This window comes from Berghia stephanieae, chromosome 1 (assembly GCF_034508935.2).
Source record: "Berghia stephanieae isolate SIO BIC M18660-M18661 chromosome 1, UCSD_Bste_1.3, whole genome shotgun sequence".
Lineage (NCBI taxonomy): Eukaryota > Metazoa > Mollusca > Gastropoda > Nudibranchia > Aeolidiidae > Berghia > Berghia stephanieae.
Genome location: NC_088360.1, coordinates 89,979,219 through 89,994,218, shown reverse-complemented (window position 1 = coordinate 89,994,218; position 15,000 = coordinate 89,979,219). Strand labels below are relative to the sequence as shown.

Sequence of the window (15,000 nt, the reverse complement as noted above, 5' to 3'; positions counted from 1 at the left end):
ATGGGCCAAAGTCTAACAAAACCTGACATTATATCTTAATATTTTCACTAACATAACAGAGCAATGTGACCCAAATTTCAGCAAAGTTCAAGTCCCATCGCTGCTACTCTTTCTTTTTTCTTTGTGAATGTGCTAAAGTTTGCAGAATTGAGATAGATATTGAGGAAAGCTATGACTTGAAGAAATTTCAGTCTTCATCGTAGCCTTTTAAGTATATATTTTGGTAAAAGACAATTGAAAACTGTGGCCAAGCAGCAGATTGGACACTTTTCAGTCAGTATCCACTGTACTCGAGTGTGAATAAATACATAGCTCAAGACACTGACTGGTAATTGAGACCTTTACTCTTTTTAATCCACACGGCACGATAGGGTAAGAGAAATGACCGTTGTGAGACACGTTTAAAATGCGTTTTCATCATGTATACACTCGTATTTGTAACGATGAAGTTATCAAATTTCTAAACCGTGTAATCTTATTGCAGATGGTTTTTTAACTGGTGATACTACTGATATATTAATGCACACGTGTGTGTAAGTGCTTTTTCGTGTGTGTGTGTGTGTGTGTGTGTGTGTGCGTGAGTGTGTGTGGGCTGGCGCATGTGTATATTTGTGTGTGTGAGTTGATAAGGGTGATTAAAAACAAATTTAAAAAATAAATATGGGTTTTCTTCTTGTTGTCGTCGTCGCTGGTGTAGTTGTTGGGTTGTTTTGTTTGTTTGTTTTTTGTTTTGTTTTGTTTGTTTTGTTTTTTTTGTTTGTTTTTTTTTTGTTTTTTTTTTTTTTTGTTGTTGTTGTTCTTGTTGTTGTTTTGGGTTGTTTTCATTTTGGAAAGGCTTTTCGGAAATCTGGTTATAAAAATCATTTTAGAGTTTTCAAATATGCAGTGTCTTTTATGTCTTTTATTATGCTAATGTAGCAACCAATTTCAAAGGAATTGTTTTTCAGCAAATCCATTAAATAGGACATCAACTCTGATGTTGGGAAACATTTTGGGTCCATATTTATTTTCTTATTAGAGTTAAAATCCCATTATTCTAAATATTCATTTTGTTTTTTTGTTTGTTTTATTTTGTTTTTTCAATATCTAGAAATATTAGGGAAATCCTCAAATTGTTAAAGCAGCATGGAGCTGTTCAAATGTAAGATGGCCTGAAAAAAACTATACCCACATCGATCACTACTTTGCATGTTTCAATTATTCATTAGACTTTCTGATCTTTACCACCCTGTTTACTCTACTCCGTTTTCTTTATCCCTTCACTCTCAATTTTCTTTCTTTATCTCTGTTCTCTGTGTAGAGTAATGTATAATGTTTGCATAAATTATAAAAATCTTAATATTATAAAATCAGGTTTTAAAAAAAAACTTTAAAATCTCCAAAATTTAATACGAGTTTATGTAGTGCTAAATTGTTGAGTTGTAATATCTTAAATGCATATTTTTTGAACCAATGTATGTTAATTAATATCCCTTTTGCAGTAATACCAAAATTAAAGGTCTCTAGGAAATGGGTCTTTATTGAGAATACATACTATTTGTCATGTATTCCTGGTGTATTTTCCCCCGACACATTACATAGTTTTTAATAACTCTTTTTTTTCTTTCAAACAGACTATTTGCTAAAACTAGAAATATTTCAGGAGATGCAGTGAAGGCCGCCAAAGCATATATGAGTATCGTTGATGCTATCAAAGAGGCCAACAATTCTGCCAACAACGCTTTAAAGAACGCAGAGGAGTCTGTCAAACTTGTAAGATTCATCTATATTCCATACTCAAAACTACCTCTGTTTTTTTCAAATTGGCAAAAGCAGATACCGACTGAATAGGATGGAGAGATTCATATCATTGTGGCTTATAACTATTTTTAAATATATACATACATATTTGTATCTATGTTTTTACTTCTAGTGTGATTAATTTTGTTTATTTCTATAATGTTTATCTTCAATGTTATTGGTTTTAATATATTTTCAATTATGAATTAGAGAATTTAACTTATCTATGTTCTCTATTTGCAAATATCTTTTTATAATTTTGAATTTGATCTATTAAAAACATTCTTTTATAGCAATGTGAACTACTGCTTAATATTCTAGAAGAATGTATATGCTGTATTTTTACAATAAATGTCGAGATGATCCAATAAATATACTTTTTTGTCGAGCAAAATCCAAATGTAAATGATTTGCAATGTTTGCTGTTCGTTACCTTTTAATGTTCGCTTAAAATTGTGATCACTTTTCCTCCTTTATACAGATGTGGTTTGATATGAATTAACAACTATAAAATGATTTAATTTATTGAAAACGTTATTTATGATATTGTTCAATAACAGTTTATTTGACATTGTATAATATGATTGTATTTTTCTACCTAGTCCAAGGTATCCGATCTTGAAAAGGAAGTGGAGGCATTGATAAATAAGAGTAGAGAACAACTTAAAGAAGCTACTGATCTTCTAAAGAATTCAAGTGGTGGGTTGGTTAATTGTTTATTCACTTGTAAATGTTATTTGACAGTTTTTATGCAAATAATCAGTCCAATATATTCATTAATCAGTTGAGTAGACTTTCTTTGTGGCTTGAGCATGTTGAATCATAAAAATATGATTGTATCTGTTTAGGTTTTAAGGGGAAGATTTATTGAATTGTAAAGGATTGTTTCACATATCTCGGTGATATATTTTTGAGTTGTATGATTTAATATACCCAATGGTGGGCGGAACGTCACTCATGCTGTAGCTTCTATCCCCTTATATCTGCTTTTCTTTTCCAGATTGCTCTGTCTTTGTCTTAGAATGGTTTTAACCTGGCTGGGAAATAGTCAACTTTATAGTATTCTTTGGGAGATGATTTCTCTATTATGTACTGTTCTTATTTTGGGTTTGTTTGGTTTTTTTTTGTTTGGGGGGGGGGGGGGTTTGTTTTGTTTTTTTTGTTTGTTTTTTTGTTTTTGTTTTGAATTTATTATTTTGTAAGCATTTGAGCGGTTTCCTCTCAGCAGGGTCATGAGTTGAGTCTGAATGGAACCCTTAGTGATATCAAGTCAAACACATTGATATTTGCTCTTTGTATCTAACCTGCTTCCTGTTTCCTATTTGAACTAGTCACCCTTTCCTGACTGTTCTCGGAATTTTAAAATTGTAAATCTATATTTTTGTTGTCTCTCTCATCTTCTTCTTTTACTGGCACTCAAACGATTTTAAAGTGACGAAAGCGCCATGAAACCATTTAAACAAACAAGAAGAATATTTTCGTGCTTTTTAAAAATGTCTTTTGAAATAAAACGTCACCTTGTTCTTTCATATTATACATTTATTTTTAGTCAGGTCGTTAAATCCATTATACAAAGTTGAAATTTTTGGCACGCCACGATATATAGTTTTCCTGTCAACATCATTCTAACAGGACTAAAGAAACGTGTAGATGAAGTGACTCAAAACTTGACCGAGACAGAAAAGGGCCACAAAAAGGCCAAAGACACGGCAGACGAGTTGAAGAAAAAACTGTCACTTATACCACAAGGTGAATTTTGTTTATTTAATTTATATATTCATATATATATGTGGCTGTGTGTGTGTTTACATACTTTGCGCACGAAATATAGCCGTAGTTTTTATTCATCTTGTTGAATATTTTCCTATACAATTATATAGAGAGTCATGGAGCCAAATTTTTATATTTTCAATGTAGTTCAAACTGAGAGAGATATTTTCATTGTAAAACTCTTACAATGAATTCTTAGATTTGTAAAGTATGAACATCTTCACATTCATACAAGAGTACATATTGCTATTATCTGCTGAAAATAAAAATCATTAAACGAGTTGGTTTCTTAAGCCAGTTGATTTTCATTTCTTAAAAATTTATAGGCTACATCTATTGACTGCTTTATTAACATTGTATAAATCAAATTATTATGATTTTTTAAAAATAAGAACTTTTCAATTGATGTTTTTTAACAAATTTATTGGTTTAATAGTTAAATGGTTTAGCCTTTGCTGTTATCATCGCTTAGAAAGTCATACTTTCATTCTATATAGCTCTTTTATTTTCAGTAAAAGCACCTTCTATGGAGGTAGTGACTTACATATTTTCATTTTATAACATGAAATATTTTGTCTTTCATTCAAAATGAAAAATTACAGAGATGGACAAATCGCTGAAGAAGATAAATGACACAAATGAGGACACAATGAACAAGATTGGTGATGCTCTAGACATAGTAGACAAATTCAACAGCTCCATGGCTGACAAAATAGACGACATCAAGAAATTTGACATTTCTAGATTTAACTTTGACATTGGTGCTGATGGTAAGCTTGTCATTTTCTCTATGTCAAAAATTAAATTTATGTTGCTGATTGTAAAATCAGCACAGGGTTAAATTATAAGAATTGCATACAACGTTTTCTTCAACGTTCATTACAAAATGTGTAAAATTAACTTTTCATTCTTAATTCTTTTTATTCGAATGGAAATCGTTCGACCTAATGGTGTGAAGTAACACTGAATGCAGAGATTCCCAAGGACTGTTCTTAAGTTTTATTGGCAGGTTTGATTTAAATCCAACCGGACAAGGTTGCTGTTATTGCTGCTTTGAGAAAACGGATTGGTGTCCGATTTTATCAGCTAATGATGGGAAAAATTCTGATTAATTTCAAAGAAAAAAATTATTATTGTGTTTGAAGGGTTAGAAAAAATAAGATGAAGCATATTACCTGATCAGCCTCTTGTAATACCCATCATGGTATTTCAATCATATTTTAATGATTCTTGTTTTCATCTAAGTCATACTATCAAGGCTAATGGAAAGCTTTTGATTTAAAACTTATAACTACAGAAGTGGTGCTGGGGTGGGGTCTTCTGAATTCCCTTGGTGGGAGGTGAAATCACTCTTGCATTCTCTTCAATCCCCCCAAATCTATTTTTCTTTTCCTTTTTGCTCGTTGTCTTTGTCCTGGATTGAAATTGCTCGGGGTTTTTCCTGATCCTTGAAGAGATTCTCAGCTGAAAGGGAGGCAGTCAAATATATAGTTCCTTTTTTGTGATGTGATATTTTCCCCCTGTAAATCACCTCTCTAGTATGTACCATTATAGCTTTTAGTTTTGATTATATTTTACTTTTAAGCATTATAGTAAATACGTAATAGAAGGAATCATTGCTTTATTAGGCAATGTCAAAATAGGCTCCTTGATGGATTGCTCTTGGACCTTATGATCCCTAATTAAAGCAGTCGCTTTTGTCTTACTTTTTCTTTGGTGCTTTTTACCTCAGATGAACGACTTTTATTTCCTTTTTAGTGGCACTGAAATAGTCTAAAAGTGTCGTAAGTGCCATAATACCCCTAAATGAAACAAACAAATAAACAGAAGTAATGCTCTTATTCTGAATTATTGATTGCAGCATTTTACCAGTGCTTTAAATGCTTTAAATTCCAGTCGAATTGTATGACTCTTGACAATACCGGTCAATGGATTGTTGTTGATAGAAAAAAGAACAATATTACGGGATTTTCCGTATTTATATAAAATAATTGTAAAGAGACAAAAAATAACTGGTTAAGAAGTACAATTATTATCACATTTAGAATTCGTAATTTTTTTGGAGATAAAAATTGTGGTGACTATAGTTAACTTTAAAAGAATCAACCATTTACCTTCACAAGGATAGAATAACACTTCAAAATCCTTTAAATCGTCAACTTTCATTTTCAATAAATTTTAATGTCTAAGAGATGCTGAAGAAGTTCTAAAATCGGAGACAAAATTTCGTAATTCTACAAAAAATTTTCGTAATACTAGGCTGGTCTGATATACATTATTATTTTTTTCAGTTGCACGTGCTAAACAGGGAAAGACAGACGCAGACGATGTTGTAAAATTAGAGAAAGAGGTTGAGGATATTGCCCAAAAAGCCATGAGGAAAACGGCTAGCATGAGTTTGGATCTGGATCGGCTGAAAGAAAAGATTCGTGATGCCAGAAGTAGGGTTAATGATGTAAGTGTGGAAATATGGTTAAAATGGACCTCACCAGGCCCTGATGCTGAGGCAAAAATTGTAGGACTATTTTAAATTATACCTCCCCTTTTTTGGTTATAGTATTTTTTTTAACTTGATGTGGTTGTTATTAACTCAATGTCGAAATGCACGGATGGTGGGTTCTTTTAAAATATTTCAGCGCTTTTTCTTGTGTTATAGATTTATATATTTTGAGAAGATGGGGGGGGGGGGGGAATCCAGACACCACTTATTATTACAAAATACTCCTAGTCATCATCTAGTTATATTTAATGAATATACATTGTCTGTTTTGGAGCAAACAAAAATGAAATTATCTAATGATCGTATGTAAGTCGTTTCGATCATGACAATATAAGAGTAAACACTCTAGTAATAGAGCCTAGACACTCTTATATCTATATATTGATCTCTTTTCATAACTAGACAAGAGATGCAGACTCTTATCATGCAGATTCTACTCCTGCCTCTGGTAATTTTAAAAGTCGATATTTTAAATTTTATTTACAATCTCTCTCAATTTGAATTTATTATTGCTTTTGGGATTAAATTATTTTTCTTCTGCTCTTGTATGTATGTAAGTATGCACACATAATAATAGCTCAAAATGATAACTAAGTTTATCTGTTTGAGCTACGCTATAAAGTCATTTGCTAATGCATATGTACTTGTCTTCCTAAAATGAACGAACAAATAAAGAATGGATGAATGAATAAAGAGTGTGCGAATTATTTTTTTGAATAAAATGTTTTAAAGCAATGCATTAGGTATGACCACTGTAGCTACATGAATTATTTGTACATTTATATTTAATCATATTTATTATAACAGATGAAGCTGTCTCTGCAGAGCGATGGCCAATGTCATAGATCATACAGGTCACCGTTGAGTCCCAGCTCAACCAATGAAATTCGTCTTGGTTTCAAATTGAATGACACATCGTCAGACATGCTGATGGTCCTCCTGCAACAGTCACCACAGGTGGGTTAACGTTCACTTCCGCATAAATCAATACAATTGTTTGTTGTCCAAAATGTTTGGTGTGTAATTTTCATGACTATGTGTTCTTTTAATTAAGTCATCAATGCAAAAGATAACACTCTTATGTAACTTAGAACCGCACATTCTTGTTATGGCACGTATCAGGTAATAACATCTCATCAAAAGCAATACTGTTTAATTTAGAAACAATTTGGTAATAATATTTTTTAAGTTTAACATACTATTTTATGTTTTGGCGCCGATGGCTGAGCTTTTTATTTTCTCGCCTTGTGACAAAGTTAAGCAACATTTTAGCATAATTAGATCAGTGGCAGTAGTACTACTAGTCCCAACATTGTGTCCTTAGGTATGAAATTTTACACATGATATCCAAAATAATCCATGTGTGAAGGGGTAGGTACATGACAGGCTGCATGGTTCCATATGACATGCATTGGGAATGGATGAAGCATTATTTCTGATACTAATAATATTTTAGACAGAAGGAATATTCATATTTATTAATCTAATTAGGATGTATGAATTGGATTGTTGGCATGCGAGTTACTCACCTTGCCCAATTGAAAGCTTGTCCTATAGGAAATATGTTTTGTTCATTTATCAATATATTCTATAGGCCGTTATTAATGTTTTCAATATTTTGACCTGCTTATTTGCTTTAAAAGTTGTAGGCTGATGATGCATGTGCAAACCAAGCAAGACAATTTAAACACGAAGTTGTCCTACAATATCATTTTACTTCCGTATAATGTTTTAAAAAATAATGTAGTGGCGTCGATGACTAATTGGTGTTGTATCTTAATTGTGACACAACCAAGAAATGTTCATGTTGAGTGTGGTCAATGACTGAATGGTGACAATGATGCCTCAACTCTAGTCGTGTTGTTGTATGTAAGGCACTTTACACATATTACGCCTATCGATTCCAGATGACTCGGGTTTTAATGAATAGACTATAGGCAGTGGTGGATATTATAAGAATGCATATACAAAAAGTACGCCCAGTAGGTGGCATGTATTGTAAGAAATAGAATTTTATTGATTCATTTAGGCAGATCTAGATTTTAAAATAGAAATGTGGTTCTACATAAATCATCTTGAAGTGCATTGGATATAGTAGATCTCAGAAAACGCGCCTCATAAATGCCTATATCAATTCTTTAATTTTTTTATTTTTTTTTAAAGATTCTTGAAAGTTTAACCTTTGTTGATAAAATATATATGTTGTTTGATAAGATGTGAGCAAACCTTGTCTCAATTTGCCGATTTATTAAATCTCTGATTTTGTGCATATTCAGCACACAAGCAGCAATTTTATATCATGCAACAATTTATGACCTCCTGGTTGCACTTTTCTTTCCTATTTATTTTCACGTTGTATAAATGTTTTTATAGAAATATAATGTCATCATGTATCAAACTTGCCAGATTTTTACTTCAGAAATTAATAATTATTGTTTCGATAAATATAAACGTTTTTCACCTTTCACATTTGGGTGAGGTAAAATGTGTTCAAACTGACTTATTGATTATCGTATTATTTTTGCACATGAATAATCAAAATATGTCTTTTTATCTTCATTTGCGGATAACACTTTAATACATTTTTGTTTTATTAACATCATGGTGCACGCATTGAAATATTTTCTGTCAATGCTAACAAAAGTAAAATAATTGGTGACTTCGTCTTGAAGAAACAGAAATGCCCTTTTTGCACAAATAATTAAATTACTTCTTGCAGCTGTGTCTGGTCTTCAAGAATGGTATCATGATAGCAGTGGTGTAAATTTCTATAACTGTTGAAATAAGACACTGCTGTACATGGCTATTATGAAAGTCAAAAAACATAATTTACACATATATTAGATAGACGCGGTGACAATCTGTTTCACTCAATGCACTGATTTGAAAATATTGACATTGGAGTTCAAATGTAAAATTATTGGGATGAGATCATGATATCTCTAAACTCATCCAATCATATTATATTTGGCAAATATATGGTTCAATTTTCAGAAAAGTGCATTCAGTAATCCAGATTGTAATCCAGATTGTAATGATGATAAGAAATTGTTAGTTACTATCAGATTTGAAGTTGTATCACTACTCTTTTCCCTTCCCCTTGGATTTCAGTTTGCTAACCCTTTTCTCTTTTTTGTGCGTTAATCCTAAAACATATACTTTCATTGTGAAATTGCATTTTGAAGAAATCATCAATAATTGATAGTGTGGGAAAAGATTTTGTTCTTTACAATATTGTTGATCTTTTAGAAAAATAATTATTTTTATTTTATTTTATAAGTAACATTAATATACTTGTCACTTTAAGATAAGAATAAAACATCATTATTATTACCTACTTTTATTATAGCAAGGAGGAAAGGTGAGATACAGTCTTTGATTAATGATTTCCTTCACTTTTGATGAAATGTGATGTATTGATGACCATTGCATGGTGTCCATATCTTTCTTTTTTAGCTTCCACTCTTTTATTCATTAGTATTAATTTCTGTCACACTTTTTCAACATAGTTGAGTAAAAATAAATCCTTCACGAAACTAGTAACTCATTATTATGGATAAAGTATCGTGCATAATAAAGTTTGTACTTATTTAAAACAACATTGGAGACTGGCAAGTTAATGTCCCCAGCCAATGACGTAGAATGGTGGGGGAACTACAGTTCCTTTCTACCTCGCTTTCTACCTTCTACAACATTGCTTCAACTTGCCATATGCTTCACACACATTGTCTCATGGAAAATAAATATAGAAAATTTAATTAATTTATAAATACGGTACCGCTTTTTTTTCAAACAGATAGCTTTATTCATATTGTCAGATTCTGTGATTTTTATTCGCTTCTCTCTTGTTCCTTTCCGCTCCAATTTATATTCATTAATTAATTTTTGTTTTAATTGTTGTTTCTTTTGATTTTCATAAATTAATTGAGTTTTGTAATTTGTTAAATTTCCAATTTTTATTTATTTATTTATTTGTTTTTTATTTGTTTGGGTTTGCTTTTTATAGTGTTTATTGTTTTGTCGGGGTTTTTGTTTTTGGTTGTTTAATTTTGTGTTTGTTTGTTCTTGGGGATTGTTTTGTTTTTTTGTTTTTTTTTATTGGGGGGGGGGGGGGTTGTTTTTTTTTTTTTTTTTTTGTTGCTTTGATTTTTTTAAAGCCTTTTTATATTTTTATCTAAATACAAATTTACTCTCGGTTTGTTTTTAAAAAAACAGCGGGATATAAAAGCTCTATTAATTTTTGTATTTAATATGGCCCATGCAATGTTCATAATTTATATCAGTTTGACTGAAATGCTATTTTGCTGAAGCAAGGTAATGAGCAAACTTAATATTGCTATTTGAAATATTTCATTGTATTCACATTTAGCGCTGTTAATTTTGACTCAATGCTCTTTTCGACTAACAAATTATCTTATTTACTAGTCATGATGGTCGTAATGTGAAATATTTTTCCTTTATTCTATTTGAAGGTCCTGTTTTAATAGTACAACTAATGTCGTAATCATTTACTTTAATACGAGAATTTAAGTTCCATATATAAACACTCTCTACTGACAATATCATTGAATTGCATCCACTCTGATATAGTTTCAGCTTTTAGTCTTTCATTTCTTGAAATTCAGAAGACAAAAAAGTATTTTAATTCCTGAACTTTCACCTGTATTATGACATTCCTAACAGCAAATCATATATCATATTTCGGTATCACAAATGCTCCGATATACTCTGCGACATTAAGTTATAAAACAACTGCTGACTAAAAACAAAAAAGCAACTGCACCTTTTATATCATCCATCTTTACAAAATCCAATTCATTTATTTAAGTTTTCTCATTATAATTCAGAGCTTGTTGCTAAGCTGACTTCACCACTGCTTCGGGAGAAAGCTAAAATACTTCCTCCTTTATTTAAAGCTTTGCTTTATTGTGTATTATGTGTATAATTTTGGAGTTTATTTCATAATCAAATATAGAGACTTAAACTGGTTACATTTAATCACCTTTCGGAGTTCCTTATGATATCGCTTAAATCTTATTCAATTTCCATTCACTGGTCATTAAGTTAATTTATTGTTTTTGTTTCAATTGCTTCTTTATTATTTAAGATAAAGAATAATTTTTAATTGAGATATTGGTAAGGTAACAAAAGATAATTTGTAACTGCATAAGACTGTTTTACTTTGACATGAAAGAAAGAAAAAATAGCATTTTTGATACTTTTGTTACATTTGAGCATTTTTTTCTAATAATGGAGCACCTTTTTTAGTTCTTGACATTAGATGGGAGGGGGGGGGGGGGATTCTTAATTAAAACTAGACGTACTCTCTTACAATTTCTGTAGATTCAACTCTTTAAAAATGTCAAATTGATACAGTTAATATTTTAGATTTTTAAAAGGTCTAATGTCTATGTGCCAATGGACAGGGGGACACATTTCGAAGAGTAAGATTTCTACCGTTTGCAGCCGAGCCGGTGTTGAAATGGCACAAGAGAAAATGTCATATAATTGGAGGATAACATTAGATTTAATATTATAAAATTTGTGGTTACATATATCCATCAATGCATTTTAAGGTACTCGTGCAAGTAAAATATTTTTTGAGGGGACTTTCCAATGGTGTTTTGTTTCGTTCATTTCTTCTTCAAAGAGGAAGATGTTTTTTCTTAGCTTGGTCTATGCGGATTTGCTATTCATAAATGATAAATATTATTATCAATAATACTATTTAGCTCTTCTCACTCAATGGTAATTCGTCAAAGCAGTTTTGTTCAGTTTTCATTTATCACATTTGTGTAAATAAGATATTCAGGACAATTTAAGATATCCCAGTTTAAAATGATTTGAACCTTTTTTAATGTTGGTATGATTATGTAATATGTATACTTTTGTTAAGAAAGTAAGCGCTTATTGGTACAGTGTAAAGCAGTGAAGATGAAGAAGAGGAAGAAGAGGAAGAAGACGAAGAAGAGGAAGAAGAAGAAGAAGAAGAAGAAGAAGAAGAAGAAGAAGAAGAAGAAGAAGAAGAAGAAGAAGAAGAAGAAGAAGAAGAAAATGAAGAAGAGGAGGAAGAAGAAGAAATAGTAGACGTCTAGTAGTAGTGATAGATGAAGAAGAAGAAGAAGAAGAAGAAGAAGAAGAAGAAGAAGAAGAAGAAGAAGAAGAAGAAGAAGAAGAAGAAGAAGAAGAAGAGAAGAGAGAGAGGAAGAAGAAGAAGAAGAAGAAGAAGAAGAAGAAAAGAAGAAGAAGAAGAAGAAGAAAGAAGAAGAGAAGAAGAAGAAGAAGAAGAAGAAGAAGAGGAAGAAGAAGAAAGAAAGAAAAAAAAGAAAACTATGAGGATAAAGAAAAGGAAAAAGAGGGGGAGGGTGAAAAGGTTGTTATAGTGGTGGGAGGGAAAAGATTCAACGGAATATTCTTGTAATAAACAATAGTAAGTATAATTAATTGAATTTAGTCAAGTCTTCATCTTTCTGACATAAGCTTAAAAATTGAATCCTTACCTTCCTTGAGTGATTTGTCTTTCTCTTCTTGAAACCTAGTCCATCTGACAATCAACCGTGTTTTTCATGGTTTCTATTAGAGTATTTTGGAGTTTTGGAGGACTTTGTTACTGATTTTGGTGCTGGGTATCTGTTTGTTATGCTAATTTTAAATTTTGAGTTTTGTTTTTTGTTTTTACCTTATTAACTACTTTCCCTTTATCCGGTTTTTCTAGCCTACTGTTTAATTTTAAGATATTATCTAATTCCAAACATTTGTTGAATGTCTATTATTTTATAACTTTTTCTTAACCCGTCCTCCAACAGGAGTTTCTGGCTGCGGAAATTAAAGACAAGAAGGTCAAGTTCACTTGGAACTCTGGGAAAGGTCAAGGATTTGTCACTCATCCACAAGTATTAGAGACGGAAAAATGGTACCAGGTCATTGCCAAGAGGTGAGAAAAAATAAATCTCAGAGCAATGAAGCCCACAAAGTCAGAGTTTATCCTGGTTAATGAAGTGAGCAATAGTTACAACTCTGTGGAAATGACACTTTACTATTGCCTGGGTTGGGTCTATGAAATCCCATTGTGGACAGGAGGTCACGCTGTGCCTTCTATCCCCTAAACCTGTTGCCCGCGTTGATTTCTTTGTCTTGGAATGTGATTACTCAGTTTTGTCCTAACCCTGACTGGAATCCTTACTGGGAGGGAAACAGTCTATTGTATAGTTATAGTTTTGGGAAATGATTTTTTTTCCTTGTAAATCATCTCTCTGTTATGTAATGATAGTTATATTATTTTGCTTTTGTAGACATTTGAGTGTATTCCTCTTAGTGGGATCCTGTGCTGGTGTCTGGATGACTTTTAGGTGATCTCAAACTAAGTACCTACATTGATGGTATCCTCTTGGAATCTACATATGTTCCCTATTCAAACCATTCCCCTTTGTCTTGCGTTTTCTTGTGTTCTTTCAAATGTAAATCTAGAATTTTTTTGACTATCCCATTTCCTCCTTTTTACTGGCACTGATATGACCAAAATGGGATGCAAGCGCCGTAAAACTCTTAAAAACAAAACAAAGAAAATAACAAATGACTATTGCAATAACTTTTCCACCAGCTTTCACTTTGACCCAGTCACACAATCACTGCTGTCGAAACATAAAGGCTATAAATGATTCCAATTGTGAGGAGTTTTAAACTAGTCACATTTGAGAGTAAGTCAAGACTACTGGTCACCTCAAAATACGAGATGCACAGTATAAGTGCTGTTTTACTTCAGGACTTTAAATTATTGTGATATGAATTATTTGAAATGTTTGCAATTTTATCATATTTTATTTCAAAGAGAAGAACAGAGGAGCATGCTATTTTGATTATATGCTTTCAAGAGACATCTAATTAACATTAAATATGATTTTAAAAGTACCTTTTAGCCAAATATATCACTTTATGTGCTGGATAAAGGAGACAGTCTAAACTGAAAATTTGAAATGCCAATTTGAATCCTATTTTGTGAAAATGGCCACGTTCGGCAGTTTATATAAAATGTACTTGTCCAATGGTCAATCATTCTTTAAGCAATTGATGATGGATTGACTGGTAGATTGATGAATTTAGTTGGTTGATTCATCAATCCATTATCATCGGTATCATGTGTCATAAATTTCAATGAAGCCTTCAAAGGCAACATTTTTCTTTTCTGTGTATAGAGGAAACACACTTATTAATAGGTAAGTTACTCTAGCAAAGATAATTTCAAGAGAAGTTTAAATGATTAGTTGGTTTGGTTAGTGAAATATCAACCTGAAAACACTGAATAACCTCAAAATCAAAAGTCCAAGATGGCGTGTTTAAGGGTTTACGACGCTTGCAGCACATAAATTTAGGTAATATCTGCGCCAGTATAAACATAGGAAACGGGATAGAAAAAAAAGTCTAGATTTATTGAAAGGACACGAGAATAAGTAAGACATGGTGAATGGTTCAAATAGGGAACATATGTAGATTCCAAAAGCACACGATCAATGTACTTAATTGTAGATCACCTAAAAGTCTGATCCAGATACAAGCACAGGATTCCACCAAGAGGAATACACTCAAATACATGATATTCAAAAGAAACAAAATATATTACAGTACATGTCAACCCAATGGCTCCCAACATTAAGTGGCATAGCACCGCCTGTTATCAGAAGACAAGAATTAAACCAAAGAATGCATGCCAAAATTGAAGAGGTCACTGACACGGTCCCATTGAAGGAGGTCCTAGAAGAAGCCCCAACAACGTCAAGACTGAAATCAAGGAAACCTTTTTAAAACTTCAAGACAACATTTCAACGTGAAAGAGGAATGGATGTCGATGTGGAACCAAGACAGCCCCAGGGGAGGCGACATCATACCCGACCCAACAGAAAGAACACCTGGCTTTCTCTGCAATAGCCGAAAATGCTGGGTCACCTCCAACCGCG

General features: G+C 32.0%; 1 protein-coding gene across 6 annotated transcripts in view; it reads left to right on the top strand.

Moving 5' to 3' along the window:
- LOC144961097 (laminin subunit alpha-2-like) overlaps window positions 1–15,000 on the top strand; it is a 180,041-nt gene that overhangs the window by 140,906 nt on the left and 24,135 nt on the right. For 5 of the 6 annotated variants that reach the window (XM_078894427.1, XM_078894434.1, XM_078894439.1 and 2 more), the window contains 8 exons: window positions 1,614–1,752; window positions 2,382–2,478; window positions 3,412–3,528; window positions 4,152–4,319; window positions 5,841–6,004; window positions 6,857–7,006; window positions 9,399–9,410; window positions 12,856–12,983. In XM_078894427.1, coding sequence (XP_078750553.1) covers window positions 1,614–1,752; window positions 2,382–2,478; window positions 3,412–3,528; window positions 4,152–4,319; window positions 5,841–6,004; window positions 6,857–7,006; window positions 9,399–9,410; window positions 12,856–12,983 — 975 coding nt within the window. The remainder of the gene's footprint in view (window positions 1–1,613; window positions 1,753–2,381; window positions 2,479–3,411; window positions 3,529–4,151; window positions 4,320–5,840; window positions 6,005–6,856; window positions 7,007–9,398; window positions 9,411–12,855; window positions 12,984–15,000) is intronic. The other variant, XM_078894418.1, reaches the window with a different exon arrangement.